The sequence below is a fragment of the Pristis pectinata genome, chromosome 25, assembly GCF_009764475.1.
Source record: "Pristis pectinata isolate sPriPec2 chromosome 25, sPriPec2.1.pri, whole genome shotgun sequence".
NCBI classification, from domain to species: domain Eukaryota; kingdom Metazoa; phylum Chordata; class Chondrichthyes; order Rhinopristiformes; family Pristidae; genus Pristis; species Pristis pectinata.
Genome location: NC_067429.1, coordinates 25,892,169 through 25,915,964, shown reverse-complemented (window position 1 = coordinate 25,915,964; position 23,796 = coordinate 25,892,169). Strand labels below are relative to the sequence as shown.

At 44.6% G+C, this 23,796-nt stretch overlaps 1 protein-coding gene across 6 annotated transcripts in view; it reads left to right on the top strand.

Annotated features, from left to right (window-relative positions):
• Positions 1-23,796, top strand: part of LOC127583003 (supervillin-like) — a 120,520-nt gene that overhangs the window by 46,337 nt on the left and 50,387 nt on the right. For 3 of the 6 annotated variants that reach the window (XM_052038688.1, XM_052038689.1, XM_052038684.1), the window contains 5 exons: positions 3,404-3,650; positions 8,225-8,720; positions 12,812-13,268; positions 14,600-14,729; positions 20,203-20,274. In XM_052038688.1, the coding sequence (XP_051894648.1) occupies positions 3,404-3,650; positions 8,225-8,720; positions 12,812-13,268; positions 14,600-14,729; positions 20,203-20,274 (1,402 nt within the window). Of the gene's footprint in view, positions 1-3,403; positions 3,651-5,078; positions 5,265-8,224; positions 8,721-12,811; positions 13,269-14,599; positions 14,730-20,202; positions 20,275-23,796 lie in introns of those variants that run through there. The other 3 variants (XM_052038685.1, XM_052038690.1, XM_052038687.1) reach the window with 3 other exon arrangements.

The window sequence follows — 23,796 nt, the reverse complement described above, 5'->3', positions numbered from 1 at the left end:
GCTTCCACTCCAGTTCTGTGGGTTGTGAAATGGTTGACGTGGGACATGCAGAACCTGCCACTGGAGGGGCAGGAAATACTTGGTTGGGGAGGGAGGGGCGGTATGGCTTTGGGAGTTGGTGCGCTCCTTCTGCATTTATGTCAGGTCTCTTTGCATTCCCAAGGCATTGACACAAGGTTCTCAGTACCATCCCAAATGCTCCTACTCCATTTTGTATGGTCTTGAATTCCCAGGAGTTGGTGAGAATCTTATACTTCTGTATGAAGGGTTTGAGAACATCCTTGAATCATTTCTACTGACAACCTGGGTAATCTTCCAGAACTCAGAATACAGTGTTTGGTTTGGGAGCCTGGTGTCAGATATCTGAAAAACAAGGCCTGGCCATCAGCATTGACTAAGTGTAACTATGACCTCAATACTGGGAATGGTGACCTGGGAAATGTCGCTGACATTGATTTACTTATCCTTCCTGTGGATTTGGAGGATTTTGTGGAGCCACTGTTGGTGGTATCTCTCCAGTGCTTTGAAGAGCCTGCACTAGGAAGTCCATGACTCAGATGCATACAGGAGGGGAGGGAATAGCCAGGTTTGAGATCTTGATATTCAAATGCTCTTTTCCTCACTTGTCCAAAGTCTGAGCTGGGAAACTGAAGGCAAGTTTCATCATAGGTGTTCACCTTTACTGAATGGTGGGTCCTGAGATATGGGAAGTGCTTCACATTTCCCAGGGTCCCACCTCGGACCAATATTGTGGGAGAGATGTACAACAGGGGTAAGCTGGCAGAGGACCTTTGGTTTGAAGATGTTTAGAGTAAGGCTTATTTCCTCATAAGCTTCAGTTAACATGTCAACGTTGACTTGAAGTTGGCCACAGAACATGTGTTGTCTGTGTACTGTAGCTTTTTGACTGAAGTTGGAATGATCTTGGTTGTGGAGCAGAGATGCCCTGCAGATTACCTCCACCCCAGCAGGAAGTTTTTGGAGATGAGGTGCAGTATTGCAGTAGGTCAGTGATGATCAGAGGGTTGGGAGGGGTGAACGGAAGGTTGGAGCCTTGGAGGGTTGGAGGATCTGGATGGGTCATCGGAGTGTTGGGATGGCATTTGGAGGATCAGGATGGTGATTGGAGGGTGAGGGTTTCGGGTGATCAGAGGACTGGAGTCTCAGTTGTAGAAGAGTTGGGATGGTAATCAGAGGGTCGGGGTCTTGGATGGTCAGAGGGTCTGGATGGGTCATCACAGGGTCGTGAGAGGCGGTGATTGAGGGTCGGGGCCTCGGGTGACTGGAGGGTCAGGGATGTGATCAGAGGTTTGGCTAATTGGAGCATCGAGAGGAGTGCTCAGAAGGTGATTGGAAGGTTACGGCCTCTGGTGATGTTGGGGAGGAAGTGGTTGGGGCCTCAGGCAATGGAAGATTGTGGGTGTCTGTGGGCTGATATTGATTTGGTGAGGTGGAGATGTCACTACCATGATGGGTCTGACTTATAAAGAAGTTAAGTGTGGCACATACTTGCGGAGTCCCAGCCCAGCACAGTGCCCCTGGAACCGTGCCTCAATAACAGGTGCTCCCATATTGAATGACATTATGTCTGCATATCTCAGAGCTGGAGCTGACTGGGTAAATTTCCAGAGAGGAGCAAAATGATCCAGTATTGGTTGTTATCGCATTACATTGTAGGAAAAGGGCACTTTCAACTGAAATAACTGGTCTAATTTCTGGACTGGATTTGACAGGGTAGCACACCACACCCTCTGTACAGCAAAGCTCTGCGTGGTGAATAGGGCAGAAACATGTATCAAAATCATTGCACTGGGAGGGAGTCTAAGCACTTAAAGTGTTGTTATCAAAATCTTCTTGCCACTATTTAATGGAAGATCAAATATCAGAATAGATGGATTTCTGCTCTCACTGAAGCGGTGCATTACGATACGACCATGTGAAACAGAGTTGAGGACGTGGCTGCTCATATTCAGCATCCTGAAGAATTTAAAATACTCCTATGAAAAAATGCAGAATCCAATGTTTAGCTTATTTTCCGCAGTTCTGAAGACTTTGTTTTAAAGAGATTTTAGATCCTTTTAATGGAAAGGCAAATGTGTTTGTATTTCATCTGGGGGAGGATTCAAATCCAATTATTATCTGTCAAGGGAAGATTTGCGGCTGAGAGCTGACAGCCCCTCAACGCATTATTAAACCAAACAGAGCAAGAAATCCCAGCTATGAGTGCTGTTCGGTTCACTACCCTTGACTGGGATGGCAGTTTGGATGCTTCAAGTGAAGTTACAGGGATCTGACAGGCTTCCCATTCATGAAGCAATGCAGTGACACCTGGTGGAAAATACAGGTTTAGTGCCGTCTTGCGAGAAGAAGATGTACAGCTAGACATTCCCCTGCATCTAGAGGGGGCCCAGAATGGAGCAGACAAGAACTGTTTGCCATTCACTTGCCTGGAGTCTGGCACTGGGAGATTAAGATCATGTTGTCCCAGAAGTGCCCAGTGACAGACAAGGTTACTGACACGGAAACTGGTGAAAGAAACAGTGCTTTAATTTCTAATTTCTGTCTTCCCTCCCACGATCAAATAGTGTTCCAAGGCTCAGTGTCTGCACTGGTCCATGAGACCCCTGACAGGGTCCCAGGAGACCTGGGCTTGTGAAATTTGGAAATGGAAGATTGAGAGATGTTGAAAGATGCTGATCTTTGACATGATTTGATGTGGTGATTATCCTCTGACTGATGATGACATGGGGTTATAATATTTCAGTGGTCTAAAGAAGGGTCGGCAACCTGAAATGTTAACTGTATCCCTCTCCATAGATGCTGCCTGACCTGTGGTATCCCAAGCTTTTTCTGTATTTATTTTGTATTTTTGATTTTTGTGCTGTATAATGTTTCAGGAGTGGAATTCTTGACAATAGTTTCTCACTTTCTACCTTTTAAATACCTCCATAAGATCACCTATTAGTTTTCATAGTTAGTGGAATACAAACCTGGTGAACGTAACCTGTTTAGAATCAGTAGGCCACTCGGCCTCTCAAGCCTGCCCTGTCATTCAATATGATCATGACTGATCTGTAGCAGGACTTAACTCCTCTTCTGTGACAGTTCCCCACGGCTTTCAATTCCCTGACCTTTCAAAAATTCATTTAACTCCTCTCGAAGTACCAACAGTGATTCAGCCTCCACAACTGTCTGGGGTAGAGAATTCTAGAGGTACACCTCTCTCTACAAGAAGACTGAAACTGGTAGATTTATAAGTGATGGAACTGGGTGAAAAGAATTAAGCTACAAAACAGGCACAATCACACTGACAGGTGGAGCAGCCACAAGGCCTTATCCTGTTCCCCACTCTGCCTTTCTTTTCTCTAAACGGCTCAGTTTTCTGACTGATGTAAACTCTTAGTCTCTCCAGGGTACAGTCACCAAGGGAACCAGATGTGCATGGACCAGACAGCGGTGCGTCTGAGCAGAAGGCAGAGGAGAGAGGGGACGAGAATTCAAAGCTGAGTCTGAGCCAGAAGATGGCCCTGTTCGACAGCCTGTGCCAGCCCGTGACAAAGAAGGTGCCCCCACTGGAAGGGAGAAATGAGCGCAGACAGAAAGGAATTCGCTATCGCACCCAACCTGTCACCATGAGTGAAGTCCAAATGGTAAACCTTACTTGTACTTCAATGTTGCCACGGTGCTGAAGCTGCAGCTTTTCCTTCACTTATTGTCCTGTCTCCTTAAAGGAACTTGAAAAGCCTGAATGTACGTGCAATTATCTGCTGCTTAAGTTTACTAAGAAATGTCACGCTTTATTTAAAAGTATTGAATGTTGTGTTTTCAGCTCCTTTTAAGACTTGATTGAAAGGGACAACATGCTGGGATAATTGGTCAGAATACTGGTTAGTATCACTGGTCAGAATGTTGAGTACAGGAGTTGGGTTGTCATGTTACAGCTCTACAAGGTGTTGGTAAGGCCATATTTGGTGTATTGTGTGCAGTTCTGGGCGCACTGCGAGAGGAAGGATGTCATTAAACTGGAGAGGGTGCATAAAAGATTTACGAGGCTGTTACCAGGACTGGAGGGCTTGGGTTATAAGGGGAGGCTGGATAGGCTGGGACTCTTTTCCCTGGAGTGTGGGAGGCTGAGGGATGACCTTGTAGAGTTTTATAAAATCATGAGGGGCAAAGATAAAGTGAATAGCCAAAGTCTTTTCCCCAGGGCAGGGGAGTCCAAAGCTAGAGGGCATAAGTTTAAAGTGAGAGGGGAAAGATTTAAAAGGGATCTGAGGGGGAACCTTTTCACATAGGCGGTGGTGAGCATATGGTATGAGCTGCCAAAGGAGGTGGTAGAGGTGGGTACAGTTACAACATACAAAAGACATTTGGAAAGTTACACGGATGGGAAAGGTTTAGAGGGATATGGGCCAAACACAAGCAAATGGGACTAGCTTAGTTAGGCAAATTGGTCAGCATGGACAAGTTGGGCCAAAGGGCCTGTTTCTGTGCTGTATAGCTGCATGACTCTATGACACTAATACATGTAGCAAAGTTCAGCTGTTCAGAGCAGTTGGCCCATGTCCAGTCTCTGGTGAAGATGGCCAAGCTATACTGTCCATATCAGGGTGTGGAAGATACCTACAGTGGTCATTCCTCCTCTCATTGAGGTCCCCTGCTGGAAAATGAATGGATCTCTTTGGAGTGAATGAGGTTTCTGATCCCGCAGATCCGACTAGTGTGTGGTCAGCGAGGCTGGGGAATCGCAGAAAGAGTGGGCACCACTTTTCCCCTGCTCTGCTCCACAAGGAGTCCAGTGACAGAGTGAAACTACAGAAACAGTGGCACTTGTCACTCGGTAAGTCTCAGACTTACAGCATGTTCACCTAAGTCCAAACCTTGCTTGCATCAGAGCCACAGCTGGGATAATTTGGTCTGTTTGTGCAAGCCGTTCTGTAAAGGTGCTTTCTGTCTGAGCAAGTTTTAACTTCAACGAGGTAATCTGATCCATCCGTTTACTGAAAGGGGCTGGATTCTCTGCCTATTCATATATATTCACTGGGAAGAAAATCAGATTCTTACGTGTTCGGGTTTAAGCTCTGTGAAGGCATAGCTAAAGCAAAGCAACTTAGAACAGGGAGTGGCAAATGGGCTATAAAGAATAAGTTTGCTGAGATAATTCAGTGTGCTACAAAAATACAAGTATGAGGACTGGCACTACACCATGAATGTAACTTCAAGTCTTAACAATTCTTAAGAGGAATTACAGGATTCCCTTCCAGGTAGGAGCTTCTTTGTCTGCTTCAGTGTGTAAGGATATAGCTGGCTTTAAAAAATTTGTTTGTTCAAGTTGTGGTAAACTATACAACTGACAAAAATTACAAGAAACCAGGCTCCTCTAGAAAGTACAAATGATCCAGCCGTAGTCGATGCAAACTTGACCAGAGGAAGCAAATGCAAGTTTTTGTGAATCAGAAAATTCCCCCTAGCTTCTCACTCACTTTCTACAGGTCTCCTTGTGTTACTGGCGACACAAGAGACTGCAGATGCTGGAATTTGGATCATAAAACAAAACTGCTAGAGGAACTCAGCAGGTCAGGCAGCATCTGCAGGGGGGAAATGGACAATCGACGTTTCAGGTCAAGACCCTTCATCCGAGTTGCTCCAGCAGTTTGATTCCTGCTTCCATGTATCAATAATTTGCAGAGCTATGTCATGGGTCGTCAAGAAAACAATTTTGGAGCCAATTGTGAAATGCTCCCTTACTCTGTTTCCTGATACTGTGCATTGAAGATCATGGAGTGGGAGCTTGAGCTCACAAACTTCTGAATCAGTGGGGTATCAATAGAGCCATAGCTATATACTGGGCTCCAGCTGTTACTAAGAGAGTTGGTCTATAGGCAAGAAACAGCATTCTTTATGTGGTCTGCCTGACGGATTGTAGGAAATTAGGCATGTAATGAGTTCGGGCTGATTGCAATCAGTTGCTGTATCTGTTTAAGCTCTGTGGCTGATTGACATATTAACCTGCCAGCTCCTGTTAGCTTTAGGGTTAATATTACTCATCTGGAATGTGAGGTAAGCTGCTTTGTTTACAGCAGTGTTCCATTTCAGGGAGGGGAAAGTGGACATTGTCCAGTTAGAAAATTCCAAGTGTACTTTCTGTGGCCAACTGCAGAAATACATGTCAAGACATTTACGACCTTGGCTGAATTTCCCAATAGCTAAGACAGGGTAAGTAGAATAAGAGGACAGAGAGACCTGGAGAAACTAGGAATTTAATTTAAAAATATTCCACAGGAATTTGGATGAGGTCAGCAGATTCATTGAGGTTATTTTGACTGCAGATCGCTCAGACATGTTTCCTAGAAGTGGCAATAAAAGCAGACCCTGCTGGAGATACAGTGAAAATGTGTGACTTCTGTCTGATATCAGGATTTCTCTAATCCATACTCACTCAGGGAGAACAATGGAATGTTTGTGATGGGGTTTGCAGACCAGGATTGAGTTTGGCTGCAGATTTCTGCTGAATTCTTTATCCGTGAGTAAGTCATGATCCTGAATTAGTGCTAACACTGTTGAATTCCTATGGTAGTCTTACACAGGAAACGTCGTCAGTGATATCAAACAACTTGAAGACCACTGATGCTTAGGGCTCTAGTTTTTATTGCCATTGGACGTTGGAAAACTAAACATGGGTTCCAACCTATTAGTCTAAAAATGGACTGATAGTTTCTGGCAAACAGCAAGTAAAATCAAAGCTATTGAAGGTCCTCCAGCCTTTCTAACCACCTACCTCTCTATTGGCATTGGCATTTCTCATGACGTACATTGGACACAGTGGCTTTTACCCAGAAGGGTTGTATGGGCAAGGTTGAGATGGTGTATGTCTCATACAGAAAAAAGCAAAAAGGTTGAAGATGCTGTAAATCTGAAACAAAAACTGGATAAAGCCCAGGTTACACTGGGCAAGCAATCTGCATCCAGGAGGCAGGCTAGTGATTTAAATGATTTACTGAGGCTGCAAACTCTGGGTTAACCAGCTTTGCAAGCTTTGCAGAGGGCAACTGGGACTTCCTGAACTTGGGGAAAACGGTGGCTGAGAGACGGTGAGATTGTGACGATGGTCTGCTTGTTTAAAGCATTGCTTGTGAGCGTGGAGGTGCAGATGTCCTTCCCTGTGTCACAAAGTGTCCCATAGGAACAGACCATGCCCGACTTCAAGGACAGAGCTGGATATCCCCCTATTCCTTAGAATCAGGCCCTCCAGGTTGGAGTTTGGAGCCAACTGCTGTGCCTGACTGGATGCTGAACCTCTTAATGAAGTCGAATTCTGGGCAGAGACTTGTCATTGGTCTTCTGCACCTCATCTGCTTCAGCCAGCCTCTCTCTGCTAGCACCACTGCCACTCGCATTCAGACTCCCTTGCTCCCCACTGCAGACATTCCCTTTATTCTTTCACCCCTCCCCTTTCTCTGCAATGTAAAACATACTTGTTTCCTAACTTTTCCTTGATCTGATGAAAGGTCTTTAACCTGAAACGTTATGTCTGTTTTTCTCTCTCTACAAATGCTGCCTGACCTGCTGAGTATTGACAATATTTCCTGTTTCCTTTATGGTAGGAGAGCTGATGAACGGGTCCAGCATCCAGTCAGGCAAGCAGGCGGCTCCAATTCCAATCCCAGGAGGAAAGGGGATGTCTGATTCCCTATCCTGGGATACTCAGTAACCCAGAGAAGAACACCTGCATCTTCTGGTCCAAAAGCAGTGCTTTGAAGAAACTGCTTCTTTCACAAATCTGTTCACACCTCCCTTCAGCTGCCGTGTTGCCTGAGGTCTGGGAATCCCAGTTTTCTGATGTAAAACATACAAGGCAGGTTAACCTAGCCTGTCAGTGTCAGGAGAACAGCTCAATCACCAGCCTGCCTCCTGAAGCAGGCTCTCTTTTCACCTCAGCCTTGTTCTCTGCAGTGATCATGTTGGACACAGGTTGACATAGAGTTCATGTTTAAGACCAACCTTTTATTTTTAAAATTTAGCCCAGAGCTTGATCTGAATTCAGGTTTCATTTCAAATTGTCCTCCTCCTTACAGCCATTTGGTTTTCTTTTGGGCTCTTGCTCCATCTCACCTCCTCAGATCTGTAACATAAGCCAAGTAGTCTTGGATTGTAGCGAACAAACCTTTAAGTATCTTCCCCTTCGTCAGTTGTGCAGTTATTAATGGAACTGTTGTATTTTCAGCTCCAGAAACAACCAGAACAACGCCCTCAATCGCTGCCCAGTTCACAAGTACCAGTCACTACGGTCGAAACACAGTCACACATCATAAATCACCTTGCAGCCCAGAAGGAGAATCTGAAGGCTGAGGTCATGTCATCTGTGCTAATCACCAGCAGCGAGGGTGACTGGAAAGGAGCTGACGAGGAGAGTCGATGGATAAGCAAGGAAATTAAGGGAATATTGAAAACACAAAGTGTTGATGAACAGAGAGGTGGAAGTCTGGAGAGTCACAATCTGCAGGAACAGCCTGGGAAATGTGAGGAGAGTGTACTGGCAGAGAGCAGCTCTGTTCCAAGTGCTCCGTGTGAGCTGGACAGAGAACAACAGAATGCAGACATGGCAGGCGTAACCAAGAAGCCAGAGGGAATGGGAGGTGAAGTGAGACCAATTAAGACAGATCCTACAGAGGAACAAAATTCCAGTGAAGTACAAGTGCACAATGAGAAAGAAGCAGTGGGCAAGTACAATGTTTGGATTTCATTGCTTATTTCTTTACTATTCTAATACTGATTACTTGTTAGAGTCATAGAGTGATAGATGGATACAGCAAACAGGCCCTTCAGCCCATAGAGTCCATGCTGACCATCAATCACACGTTTACACTAATCCTGCATTAATTTGATTGTGCCAATTAACCTGAATACATTTGGAATGTCCTGTAATCACTTCCCTCACCCATTCATTCACCACCCCTCAGTAACTTGACAATGTGATGGTAAACTTCCTTCTTTACCTGCTGCAGTCTTCTGGTGAAGATGCTTCCACACTTGCTTATAGCACAGGAGGATATTTGGACCATCGAATCTATACCAGTTCTCAGAGCTAACCATTCCCCTATGTTGTTCACTGTAACCTATTCTCTCACACATGCCCATTAACACTGCCTGATTCTCTCACCAGCCACCTGCACTAGGGCCAATTAACTTACCAACAAGCGCGTCTTTGTGGCGTGGGAGGAAAGTGAAGCACTTTGGGGAAAACCCATGCGGTATAGAGAGAAAGTGCAAATTCCACACAGACAGCACCTGAGGTCAGGGTTATGCTGGATCACTGGAGCTGGGGGACACTGCTGGCCACTGTGTGGCCCTCAGTACTACAGGTGAAGGAGGTACAGGACTCTGACGAAGCTGCAACAATATATGTTCAAGAGCAACAGGATGCAATGGGGCCAACTGTAATACCTAGCAATATCAACAAAAGAACAGCTGGAGTTAGTGACTGGCATTCCAATAATAATTCAAATCACCTGAGGTATCTGACAGAATTAGAAAGGAGGATTTAAAGGTTGGGATATTAGATTGTGGAAATGAAGCACAGTAGCCAATGCCCGTGATTGTCCTGAGAGACAGACCATGCAACATTGTTTGGTCTGTCCATTGCTCAATGACAGCATGTTAGACTCTTGGTTCTGGATCTCACTGAGCACAGCTCTGAGCTTTGACCTCAGTCTGTCATTAGAACAATCTGTATCTTTGGAAGCTGGACACCCAAAGGAGCAGATTGTCATGGATTACCTTTAGAAAAATATGTAATAAAATGTAAGGAGTTTTACTAAGGAGAAGTTAATTAACCATCCAAATTAAATATATTCTAATGTCTATTTGGTGTACCTGATGGAATTCTGGAAAACCAATTATATTGGCAGATGGTCTTTGAAGTAGGCTGGCACATTGGCACAGCTGGTAGAGCTCTCGCTGCACCAGAGACCTGGGTTCAATCCTGATCTCTGGTGCTGTGTGTGTGTGTGGGGTTTGCACATTCTCCCTGTGACCTTGTGGGTTTCCCTCGGGTGCTCCGGTTTCCTCCCACATCCCAAAGATGTGTGGGTTGGTAGATAAATTGGCCACTGTAAATTGCCCCTAGTGTGTAGGTGAGTGGTTGAATCTGGGCGGAGTTAATGAGAATGTGGAGAGAATAAAAAAATGGTATCAATGTAGGATTAGTGTAAATGTGTGTGTGATGGTTGATGCAGACAAAAGGACCTGCTCCGTGCTGTATCTCTCTATGACTCTATGACTTAGATCCACAATTTTCCTTCTGGATGTCTGTATGCATGACACAGTAAAGCCCAGAAACTCCTGACAACATGTGGCTGGATGTTACACATGTATATTTCAGTGGCCCCTGCGTGGTGTGCGGACAGTGCAGGCATATCCTTCGGGAGCGCGACTTTACAAGAAGTTTAAAGGGGATTTAAAGAGGACATGTTGGAGTATGTCCCAGAAATGGTGTGGGGACTTGGTCTCAAAGCCTCTCTTCCTTATCCCCCAAACCCTTCCCAGCCTGGTCATGATCTGCCCCATTCCCACTTCCACAGGAGACAATTGCACCCCCTTCCACCGTTGTCCTGCTCCAGCCCTGTGGGTCCTGATTACCCTCCAACAACCGCTCAAACCTCCTGCCCATTCAAGCTACATGTTTTCCCTTGCTTGCTTCACAGTGGAAGAGTTTTAGTGCAGGATCTGTCCTTGGTTCTCCAATGCAGTGAAATTTTGCAGGGCAGGTTTTCACAAGAAACTTTAGTTCATTCAGGAGTAAGAGGAATTTCAAGGCAAATGTTTTCTGCCGTTGGGATATTTTGGCTGTGTTTTTCAGCTTCTACTGCCCCTAGCCCATGACTTCAATGAATGAAATGTTTCAGAAATGGCAACCCTTGGCCATTAATTAAGATAAGATAAAAGATCTCTTTATTAGTGACATGTACATTGAAACACGTAGTGAAATGCATCTTTTGCGTAGAGTGTTCTGGGGGCAGCCTGCAAGTGTCGCCACGCTTCCTGTGCCAACATAGCATGACCACAACTTCCTAACCCGTATGTCTTTGGAATGTGGGAGGAAACTGGAGCACCCAGAGGAAACCCATGCAGACACGGGGAGAACGTACAAACTCCTTACAGACAGCGGCTGGAATTAAACCTGGGTCGCTGATGCTGTAATAGCGTTACGCTAACTGCTACACTACCGTGTCTGCAAAGATCTTCAATTCATTTTGTTTTAGGGTCTTATCATTACTGGCAATTTAATGCCCATCCCTAAATGAAGTGTGTGACTTACTTTACCATTAAAGAGTCAACCACATTGGTGGGTCTGTAGTTACATGTAGGCCAGACTGAGTAAGGACACTGGATTTTCTCTCCTGAAGAGCACAGGTGAACCAGATGTGCTTTACAACAATCCAGTAGTTTTGTGGTCATCATTGCTGACACCACATTATTCAAATCATTCCAGATTATTAACTCAATTTAAATTCCACAACTGCAAAACTGGGATTTGAATTCAAATCTCTGGGTTGGTAGTCCGGCACTTGGGCGATTAGTTTGCCAATTTCACTCTTGCACCTGAGTAGGAACAAAGCTGAAGGCTAGAATATGGGAAAGAAAAATAAATGGACCCTCAGGTGCCTGAGGCCACATACCACCAGGCTCAAGGACAGCTTCTATCCCACTGTGATAAGATCATTGAATGGTTCCCTTACAGTATATGATGAGATGGACTCTTGACCTCACAATCTACCTTGTTTGACCTTTCACCTTATTGTCTTCCTGCAATGCACTTCCCTGTAGCTGTGACAGTTTACTCTGTATTCTGTTATTGTTTTTACCCTGTACTACCTCAATGCACTGTGTTATTGATCTGTACGAACGGTATGCAAAAGTTTTTCACTGTACCTCGGTATAAGTGACAATAATAAACCAATACTAATACCAATCGATATACTCCATGAATGGTGCAGAAATGGTCCAGATTTAAGAACTGTTTTTTCAAATTTCCAGCATCGTGCCTTTTCAAAAGCAAATTAGCCCCAGTGTCAAGAAATCTTCACACCAAAAGTAACTTAATCATTGAAATGAAGTTGCAGATAGCAGAGCGGAAAGTCCTGGTGTCACTGAAGGAACAAGTGGACAACGTAACAAAAGGAGATTAGTTCATTTTGAATGGATGAATTAAGATGGATTGAAAGTCTTTTCTTCATTCTAAATTACTTCATTAGCTTAAACATGGAGAAATAAATGGAAGGGTTCTTGTTCCTAATGGTTATTTAAAGAATTCAAGAAAATCGGAGCAAGAGTAGGACACTTAGCCTCAAGTCTGTCCCACCATCCAATATGATCATTGCTGATCTACACCAGGCCTCAATTCCTCTTCTGTACCAGATCATCTAGTCCTCAATTTCCCAATTTTTCAAAATTCATCTACCTTTTCTTTGAATACCTCCAATGGTCCAGCCTTCGGAACCCTCCTGGGTTTAGATCTTGCTGCTAAAGAACATTTGGACAGCGGCACTGGGTTAAGACTGAACCAGACTCAGTCTCAAATGGTCTGACAACATTCTCACTATCTTGGTTTTGCTTCTTAAACTGTGCTTGCACTGGGGAGAGGGGGGAAGAGAAGCTGGTGAAACAAGAAATGCTTTGGAATTAGATATAAATAATTAGTCAGAAGAGTAGCAACTTCATTATATATTTGTTTAAACGATCAGTCGTTTAGCTGCTGATGTTCCTTTTGTTACTCTGCTAATCTAAGCAGTTTTCTGTTCTATTATCACAGATGTTGAAAAATTAGAGCTGTCAACACAGGGCAGTTTTGCAACACCACCGTCTTCACCACCATGGCAACAAGCGGAGAACAAACCCTCACCACCATGGCAACAAGCGGAGAACAAACCCTCACCACCATGGCAACAGGCAGAGAACAAACCCTCACCACCGTGGCAACAGGCAGAGAACAAACCCTCACCACCATGGCAACAGGCAGAGAACAAACCCTCACCATCATGGCAACAGGCACCCGGGCAATCCTCACCTCCATGGCAACAGGCCAATGACCAACCCTTGCCACCATGGCAACAGTTGGACAACTTTTCCTCATCGTCATGGCAGAAGGCTGATGTGCCACAGTATCAAGACCAAATAGAAGAGAACAGCCACTCGGGTCAGTTACTTGAAGAGGACAATGGAGACGAAACTCTGCCTCCAATTAAAGTTGGACCATCTCTTAAAGATAGGTACAGAGTTTATGAGATTTGACCCAATTCTCCTACCCTTTTACATATTTCTCTTCTTTTTTCCTTCTAAGAAATAGAGTGTGTGTGAACTGAAGATGAGGGATGAATTTCTGGGGTCATATCCCAGCAAAACCGGTCTCAAATAAGGGCTAGACCATTTAGGAGTGAAATAAGGTGAAATGAATTTACTCAAGGATAGTGAGCTTTGGAATTTGCAACCCCAGTCATTGCTTGCATCCAAAACAGACATCAGTGGATTCCTGGACATAAGAGGTGTGAGCGGGAGGAACCATTGCCCCCTCGAGACTGCTCTACCACTCAACAAGATAATTGGCTGATCTCCAACTTCGACACCATTTTCCTGCATTAACCCCATATCCACTGATGACTCTAATATCCAGAAATCTATCATTCTGTCATTTGAACTGTCAATGATTGAACCTCCACAGCCATGAGAGTAGCAAATTCTAAAAGTTCGTACCTTTGAGAAAAGAAAATTTCTTCTAAATGGTCTACCCTGTATTTTCAGGTGTGACCCTCTTGTTCTAGTTTTGCCTAGAAATTCATCGCAGGCCTTTGATGCCGAACACACTCGATGGTGGCAGCAGTGTGTTGTACTCTGACTCTAAGGTCATTCCAGTCACTTCCACAGAGTGAATTCCTGGGACAAAGTACTAATGCTAGTGCCATTGACCAGGGACAAACAATCCAGAGACCCAGGTTCAAGTCCCACCATGCAGCTGTGGAACTTAAATTCAGTTAATAATGTAGAGTAAAAACTGGTTATTAGTAATGATGATCACACCTCTACTGGGTTGTAAAAATTCATCTGGTTCACTGAGTCCTTTTCTGTTCCTACCTGGTCTGGTCTACATGTGACTATAGATCCATCAATGCCCTTTGAAATGGCCTAGCAAGCCACTTCTCTCAAGGGCAAATAAGGACAGACAATAAATGCTGGCCTTGCCAGCCTCACACAGATCCTGAAAAGCCAATTAAAAAATAAACAGCCCTGAGTCGTTCTACTGCCGTGTGCCCTGCAGGATTACTAGACAGCATGTAAGAACATGATTGTTGAAAGGAATTGCTACAAAACACAATGGGGAAATAGACAGAACAAGGCCTGCTAGCTACAAGCAGCATGCACAGACTGTTCCTATCAGTGAAATAACTTTAAGGCAGGACCCTTGAATAGAACGTAAGCTGTCTGCTTTGTAGGGTAAAGTTACGTGACCGATATATGAGAGGGGAGCAGGGGTTGACTTCTCGACACTGCAGAAGGGTTGATTCATACTATGTATGTCAGTAATACTGAGCGTGTCCCACACCAGGTTACACAAGCTGAAAGGTGGAGAGGAACAGTGGAGGAATAAGACCAATAAGATCCAGAGCGCTATCCGTGTCCCACTGACCGAACGATACAGCCAGCTCCAACGGGCTGAAGAATCCTGGAAGAAGAAGGTGAGAGATGTGTGAGCTTGACCCTATAGCTACAGGGGTGTGATGTGCTGGCAGGTCACTGCCACTGTCGACGAAAGTGCACGGCTGTCCTTGAGTTTGGGGCTGCTGGCACATTACCGGTGAGCAAAAACTTTGAGGACTGACATCATATAAATCAGGTGCTTTACAATCAACTCAGCCGTAACAAGAGATGCACAAGTTATTACACATCAGTCTAAGTATACCCCACAGACCAGTTGCTGAGAGCAGTCTGTTGATGTTCCAGTGACAGATGCGCATCAAATGTCATCAGTCTCCGTGTCCTGGAAATTGGTTCAAATTCCCGAGGGAGTTTCAGTTCTAGGCACTCCCTGGAAAACTGGGTTACAATGACACCGGTCTGCATGTAGATAAGTCCACTACTTATTTCCTCTGCTTCAGGACCTCTCCCCACGGCATCAACCATCCCCCTGTCCCCACTACTAGTATCACCACCTGCCCCATGCCCCCACTGAATTACCCCCATTGATCCAGGCTCCAAATCCCAGACCCCCTCAACCTCTCCAACTCCCACTACCAGGGCTCCCCAGCCGTGGATCCAATTTCCCCATCTGCCAACAGGTACCGATCTCTGACCAGACGCCACCCAACCACCCCCTACCCCCACAGGCCTGCTTTGGGCCATCATCCACTGGAGCTCTCACCAACCCTGGCCCTAGGTGGCATACATCCCTCCACACACTCCCAGGGCCAAAATCCAAAATGATTGTTGCTTCACTTTGCAATGACTCTACAGTACACCATCTAGAATGCACAACAATATGTAAGCCATTATCCACAATCTATAATTGGATTTTTTTTAAAGCTGTGGGTCTGTGTATCTGTGTGTGTGTCCGTATGTCTGCTTGTGTGTGTGTGTGCGTGCATGTTGGTTTGTGTGTCTACCTATGTATGTGTTTGCCCATGTGACTGTGTGCCTGCCTCTGTGTGTGTGCATGTGTGTATATCTGTGTGTCTGCCTATGTATGTGTATCTCCATTTGACTGTGTGCCCACTTGTGTGTGTGAGCATGTGTGTATGCATATTTAATTAAGTCATTCCTTTTCTCATGATACACTGTACCTCTTTTAAGCAGTGATGCAGCAGTGGTGTGTTGAACCCAGGGTCTATTGATAGCTTAGTCTTTAAAGCAGTAGGTCACTGAATCCAACGGGGGCTGAAGGACTCAGCAAGATCTGGTGTCTCACTGATGTCATCTAGTGGAGATGTTACATTTTGTCATTGGTAACCCTGCACTTGGAAAGGAAGAATTGATCAGGGATTTACCTTTCACTGTATTCAGGATAAAAGAATACCTCTGAATGCTTTAATGAAGTCCATCCAGATTGTGAATGAGTGAGCATCTTACAACCATTCACATGACATCAGTGTGGAAGCTGCTGCAGCTGAGAAAGCCATTGGATTTAAACCACCCTCTTGGTTCCTTTAATGGTCAATGCTGATTTTGCCTTTGGTTTGGATATCTGATGGAAACAAATATTTCAATAAGAAATGTTATTGATGTCGACAAATCAACAGTCATGATTTTTTAAAAATGGATGCAGGGGAGAGCAGGTTCACGGTATGTGAACTAAAAACAAAGTCAACATAAATGACAAAGAGGGACACTGAGTGTTGCGGACATATTGTAGGGATGTTGCAAGCATAAGGTCACTTCAAGAATCACAGTTCCAATCTGCTGGTCTTCCTGCAGTTGGTCTTTGTGCAGTGGGTTTTTGTGCACTGGGTCTTCGTGCAGTTGGTCTTTGTGCAGTGGGTTTTTGTGCACTGGGTCTTCATGCAGTGGGTCTTTGTGCAGTGGGTCTTCCCGCAGTGGATCTTCTGCAGTGGGTCTTCCTGCAGTGGGTCTTCGTGCAGTGGGTCTTTGTGCAGTGGGTCTTCCTGCAGTGGGTCTTTCTGTGGTTGTCTTTCTGCGTTGGACTATCGTTGACTGTTGAGAATAGTCAGCTGGCAGCCTGGTTGAACTCATTTGGCACAAAAACTCACTTTCTCATTCATTTTCCTTAACTTCCAATCAAAATGTCCTTCCCAGTTCCTTTTGTTTCATTGACCTCAGGCAGCATGCTTTGCTAATCCATTGTGTGTTTTCATCCTATCTTCCAATAACCTTTTCCTTCCTCTACACTGCTGTCTCTCTGACCTTTTCTTCCGCACTGCAGGAGGAAGATGAGAACTCGAATAATGCAGAGCGGGCACAGTACTGGGTAAGAACATGAGTCCAGCAGCCTTTGGGTTGAATTGTTTTGGTTGAGATTGAGGGGAATTGGTTAACTTCATCATCGAGCCTCTTGCACCAAGCCTGAGCACATCTCAGACACAGAGGACTCCTCCCTCTCAAATGAAACCAGGGATCTGTCAAATAACCTTTCAGTCTTAGTTTTGCACTTGATTATCCTTGTGTTTATTCTGATATTTCCCAGTTGATGTTGTCCCTGACATGGTCAGTTCTCACCATGGTTACTGCACTGGAAAGACCATGCAAACTTTGAAAGCACCAAAGCTACAGGTCCTGTGGTCATATTACAAACCCTGTCCTCCAAATGACACGTTACCGTGATACTCTAGAGTAAACTCTAAGTAGATTCTAAAATCTTGTTGTAATGTCTGAAGAGAAGTAAAGCTCATCATTTCTCCAACCTTCAGATATACGGAAAATAAAAAATATCCTCCAGATGCTGCAAATCTGAAATAAAAACAGAAAATGCTGGGAAAACACTCAGCAGGTCATGCAGCATCTGTGGAAATAGAAACAGAATTAACGTTTCAGTTTGGAGACCCTTTGTCAGAACTGAAGAGTCTTCAAGTCTGAAACATTAACTCTGTTTCTCTTTCCACAGGTGATACAGGACCTTCCGAGTGTTTCCAGCACTTCTGTTGTTATGTCGGATATAAGGCAACAGTTGGATTGGCTCCATAGTTTTCTTTAAGAAGATAATTTTTTTAAAAAGTATCTTTGGTTTACATAATCTATTTAACGACCAAACATCTCTGAGATTCCTAAAACCAGAGACATGAACTGCTGAAATCTGCACCTAATGAGAGATTAGTTCTACGAGCTTGCAGTCCCTCCCTACAAGTATACTGATTGACTCTGGAATCCCACCTTCTAGCAGGTCTGCCGAGGATTGACAATCTTTAGAGCCAGTAGATAATAAGCCTCAAAAAACAAACTGTTGGAGAAACTCAGTGAGTCAAGCAGCATCTGTAGAGGCAAAGGGATGGTCGACATTTTGGGTCGAGACCCTGCATCAGGACTGAAACGTTGACCATCCCTTTGCCTCCACAGATGCTGCTTGATCCACTGAGTTCTTCCAGCAGGTTGTCTTTTGCTCTGGATTCCTGTATCTGTAGTCTCTTGTGCCTCTTTTTGTGGCCAAGCTGAATAACTCTGTTCGAATCCCTTAATTGTTAATCATTATACAATCCTTCCTCCTTTAATTTCACAGCCCATTCTTGGTCTCACATATACTCCAGAACTACTGACACAATGGCTTCCATTTAAGAAAGCAGGTGACTGAATGGTGATTGGATTTCTTTCCCCGTGTTTCAAGACCCCTCCAGCACAAATTGTCCTTCCTATTTTGTTAACTCACTCTGCTCCTGCCTACTTGTCCCGTTACTCCAGCCAGGAAATGATGAATGAAATTGAAGAAACACTGTGCTTGGGGTTGGGGTCTGCATTTTGGGTGTGGAGGTGGTGAAGGAGGCAGGGTTGCTTGTGTTTATCATGTGAATGTCATGTGAATCGGTGGAGCTGGGATTAGGATAGTCACTGGGAAAAAGTCAGAAGCAGGGGAAACACACATTGGGAGCTTGTTCCTTTTTTTTGTCTGCTTTACTCTTTCATTAGTAGGACAATTATCCTGCAAGGATTGATGCTCTTAAGAGGGACAGGCAGTAAACTATGGGTGGATTTGGTGGTGGAGAGGGACAAGGGTTACCAACGCTAACAATAAGTGATAGGTTGTTGGGTGGGGTGGCTTCATTTGGGTCGAACCACTGCAAGTCCCATTGTATAATGTGATGTCATTTCAAGTAGGTCCATAAAAGCTAAATATCTTTTTCAAAGAGCCAGCTGTTCACACCCTCCTCTCACTGGGTGAACAATTCAACTCTCCATATTTCGGAAGCTGGACACACAACACCCTATCCACCCTGAGTAAACATTGAAGCTCACTGCACTGACTTTACCTGGTTTGCACTGATTTCACATCAACAAGAGTTAAATCCGGGAGGAAGGTCTTGTCAGGAATGGTAATATAAAGAACCTCACTGTCTTATTACCGTTGAATTACAGATTGAATCTGTACCAGCTCTATAAAAGAGCTTTCTTAAATTTCAGTAAGTGCCAACAACAGACCTTTCCCTATCAGAACTGTACCCCAGCGTTATACAGTGACAGACTCGTCCCAACCTGCACTGGTCCCCAGTGTTATACAGTGACAGACCCATCCCCACCAGTACTGTACCCCAGTGTTATACAGTGACAGACTCGTCCCAACATGTACTGTTCCCCAGTGTTATACAGTGACAGACCCGTCCCCACCAGTACTGTTCCCCAGTGTTATACAGTGACAGACCTGTCCCCACCAGTACTGTTCCACAGTGTTATACAGTGACAGACTCGTCCCCACCAGTACTGTACCCCAGTGTTATAGAGGGTCAGATCCATCCCTGCCATACATGGCAGGCATGTGCCCAGCATGACTGGACCTCAGTGTAATGGTGTTCACCTTGTGGTTTAGAAACACGATTAACTGCACACAGCCTTGGGCTGATGATGAGCAGCAGGGATATATTGAGATTAAATCATATTTGTAGCTGTTCATTGTAAAATTAGTAAAAGGTTACTTGTGTCTGTAACTGTTAGGTTAACATAATAGTGATTAGGAGTCTGAGTGATCTAAGATCTCGTGGTGAAGCTCTAACTAGATATTTTGTGTTTCCATTACTTTAATTGCATCTAATCTTACAGTTGCTGTGCTGATTACTGCTCTGTGAACATACTTCTGTCCAAGGCTTAAGACATACAAGGATTCTGTATATTTTGCTGACAATGCTTCTCGTTGCCTGACCTTTAACATCTTGTTCTAATCCTCCTTCATTCTGTCTTTCCTCACACCTGTAGGACCCTGTCTATTCCTCCATCTATTCCCCTGTTGCTAGACAATGCCAGTACATCATATGTTATGACCAGGTGAGCTCCTTCCCAATCCATGGCTCATGTCTGTTACTATTAACTAACAAAGTAAATACATGTTGCTGTTAGCCACCGTGACAATCCCACTCCCAATGTTCAAACAGGTTTGGCCTAAGCTTTCCTCTTAGTGTTTCTGTGGAGTTACAAGCTTATGATTTGCTTCATTTTTCACAGCTGCCTCTTGCTCTACTTCATCATTTTCCTGTCTCTTTGTCTCTGTCTCTCATCCCGTAGGAAACACTTTCATTCAAGGTCAAAGAAGCGGCGTTTAATCAGAGTGGCCCTGAGTGTCTGTGGAGAAGAAAGGTGACCTTTTAATTATTTCCGACTTAGCTGTAAGGGAACAATGGGTACCTGGGAGTGACCATTACCTTATACCCCACCACCCACCATTTTACCTTTATAATTGGGTCCCTTTCAAAAGTTGCTTCCACACCTTTCTCTCATTGATGCTTAAGGTGATGTTTGCCTGCAGTCACCTTGACAGTTATTATTAAGCCCAGGTGTACAATCTACATGCAAAAATAAACTGCTGGAAGAACTCAGCAGGTCAGGCAGCATCTGTGGAGGCAAAGGGATGGTCATTGTTTCAGGTCAAGACCCTGTGTCAGGACAGAGTGTAGAGGGAAGATAGCCAGTATGAAGAGGTCAGAGGGAGGGGTAAGTAACAGAGGCTGGTAGCGATAGGTGGAACCAGATGAGGAGGCAACAGGGCAGGGGAAGGATGATGGTCAGATGGAGCCAGGTTTGGGGGAGGGGGTGTTGAGACAGAGGCTGGTAGGTGATAGGTGGAGCATGTGCACTTGTGTCTCCACCTGATCTACATGCGCTGTGATATTCTATGCATGCAGGGCCCTGAGAATTGACATGCAGCCAGTTAGGTTCACTTTGCATGGCTGTGCCATAGAACTTTACCCTAAGGCGCCAGCACTGGAACTGGCTCAGCATGTTTAGCAAGAAAGATGGCTTTGCCATAACAAATGACAAGAACTTCAGAAGTATGACACTGATTCTGCTGTGATCCTGTCTGTGGGTTTGGTCTCATTAATGTCTGGAGAACAGGAGCTTACAACCAGTAACATCCTTCCGGTAAACCCCTTCTCAAAGGGCTATTATGTAATTAATTTAGATTAACTTAAGTCTCTTTATAGTGTTGTGTGCACCTAGATATTGGAATACAGGAATGACTTGCATCCCTGATTGGAAGGCATCCCAGTAAAATGGCAATTGAAAAGTGGAGCTGAAGGTGTATCTTTTATTCCAACGGCATTTCCCACTGGGAAAGACTTTCCAATATAAGTCTGGTTGAAAGTTAGCCTTACAGCTTTAAGCTCACTCCCTGGTACCCAGCTGTGAAAATATACATGTATGGTTTATATATGTATGCATATAGCCTAGTTATAAGCTTAAATGCCTTTGTGTGCATGGTTTGAGATTCAGGAAGTTCTTACCAAATGCAAGTCATTGTCTTCTACCATTCACTAGACAAGAGTTGGGGATGGTTTGACTAAAATGATTGAAAGGCGATCAGGTAGGTACACGGAAACTGGAGGAATATCAAGGAAACAGTGACAAAATCTCAAAATTAGAACCAGGTCCTTTAAGAGGGACGTGAGGAAGCAGTCTACTCACAAAGCCAAATCTCACATAGGATTTCTCCTCCAATTGCCCGCCAGCACTGAGGAACAATCAGAATGTTCCAGGCTTAGACTGATAGACCTTAGCTGGGTCAGTGCATCGAAGGATGTGGCGGAAAGACAGTTAAATGGATTTAGGCTACAGATCAGCTACAATCTATTTGAATGATGGATCAATGGGCTCCTTTCCTTCCTGTCCCTGCCTCAGAGGCAATCGGCATTTCAGGATTGGTCAGCTCGGAATTTTCCATCCATTCAAGGTGAAGGGGGAGGAATCTGCAAACTCTGTGTGCATGTGCGTGCATGTATGTACGCTTCTGTGTGTGTCTGTGCGTCCATTTGTGTGCGTGTGCATGTGTGTGAGAGGAGGAGAGTTTACATGGATGAATAAAACTTGGTTTTCAACAATACCAACAGGAGCTGTCCCAGTCCAAGAAGACATTAAAAAAAACCTTTAAAAACTTTATTTATACAGCACGGTAACGGGCCCTTCCGGCCCAACAAGCCTGTGTCGCCCAGTTACACCCATGTTAACCTACTAACCTGTACGTCTTTGGAATGTGGGAGGAACCCAGAGCACCTGGAGGAAACCCAAGTAGTCACGGGGAGAATGTACAAACTCCTTACAGACAGCAGTGGGAATTGAACCCTGATTGCTGGCGCAGTAATAGCGTTACACTAACCGCTACGCTACTGTGCCACCCATACCAATGTATTCAGACTGGTGGAGCCAAAGTCTTGAAACAACAAGGTCCCAGCAGGTCTGGCTGGAAAAGCAGCTGCTGTGATCTTGCTTTTTATGATTGCTTTGAATTCAGGGACCCATTGCAAGGGGATTCCATTGTATCCATTTAGGGTAATTTCATGAACTAATAATATTATTTATCACAGCTCTGGAAGCCTCTAGCTGTTTGTTCTGGCTTTAGTCTCAGGTCACAGTTGGTTCTATGTTCCCAGTACAAGAATTCATTGGAGTGCAAGTATCCTTGGAGAGACTTCCTGTAGCCAGAGTGCTGTCAGGTCAGTCTGAAATGTCAACTGTCGACACTGACTTGGATTCAGTCATGAGTTAATGATTTCTTTGGTGTTCTTGGCTCTCAGTCACAGGTCAGAGGAGGAGTGGTGCTGTTCAGGTACTTAAATGTTTCCATATGTAATGCGTGGAACTTCAAGAGCTGGTGATGCATGGGCCGTAATTAAGGCATCTCTCAGTGAACAGGCTACAGTCTCAGTAGTCAGTTTTCTACGTCTGCCAACTTGCTTCATGGCTATGGTATCCTTAAGGATTTAGATTTGGTTGCAGTTGTGATCATTGTGCTGAAAATGCCCAGTAGCAAAGTTCAGAGGCACTCCCTTAAAATGATAATTTGTACCTTGTAATTGCATCAGTTATAGAGCCCGATCTACCTGGCAAAGCGTGGACTTCTCATTGAAATTTCCACCTGGCCTTCGGAACTGGTAAGGTACACAAATTTTTCCAACACCAGCAATCTCTCTTTCGGATGTTGGAAATAGAAATAACACCAACAGCCTTGTAGAGATGGCAGGTCCTGCTGCCTGGTCAGACAAACCCTCAAATTATAATGAAATGGAATGATTGGTTATTACCCTAATGTTGAACAGCTAGGGCTCTTCTCTCAGGCTTCAGCCTTTATCGAAGTTCATTGAGACTAGGAAGGTTTCTCAGGACAGACTTTGTTTCCAGTTGAGAACAAGACCAAAATTAGGGTCCATTAATATCAGGAGGAACTGGTTTACCAGAAAGCAGGTAGAATGTGGAACTCACTATCAGAGGGAGGGGCAGAAATGATGAGCAGAGGTAGTTTTAAGGGGAAACGATGTTGATGGGGTTTCATGGTGTTGAGTGGAAGGAGAAGCGGATGTTGTACTGAATAAACCAAGTGGTTTGTTCCTGTGCTGTAGGTAGTTTCCTATTCTGTAGAAAAGACTCACGGGTGTCAGATCAACCCTGTGCCAACATACGTGAGGGCTGGAGCATGAGGATTGGACATGGCCTGCAAGAGGCAAAAATCCCCAGAGAAAAATGCAAGGTTACTAACAAGAAATAAAGACTGGAAAGGTTTTCTATCTCCCCAGATTCCCAAACCACCCAATCCCAGCCTCCAGATACAGCCAACAAAACAACCAAAGCTATCACAAAGTGCAGCATGTCTATAAGGAACTTACTGCA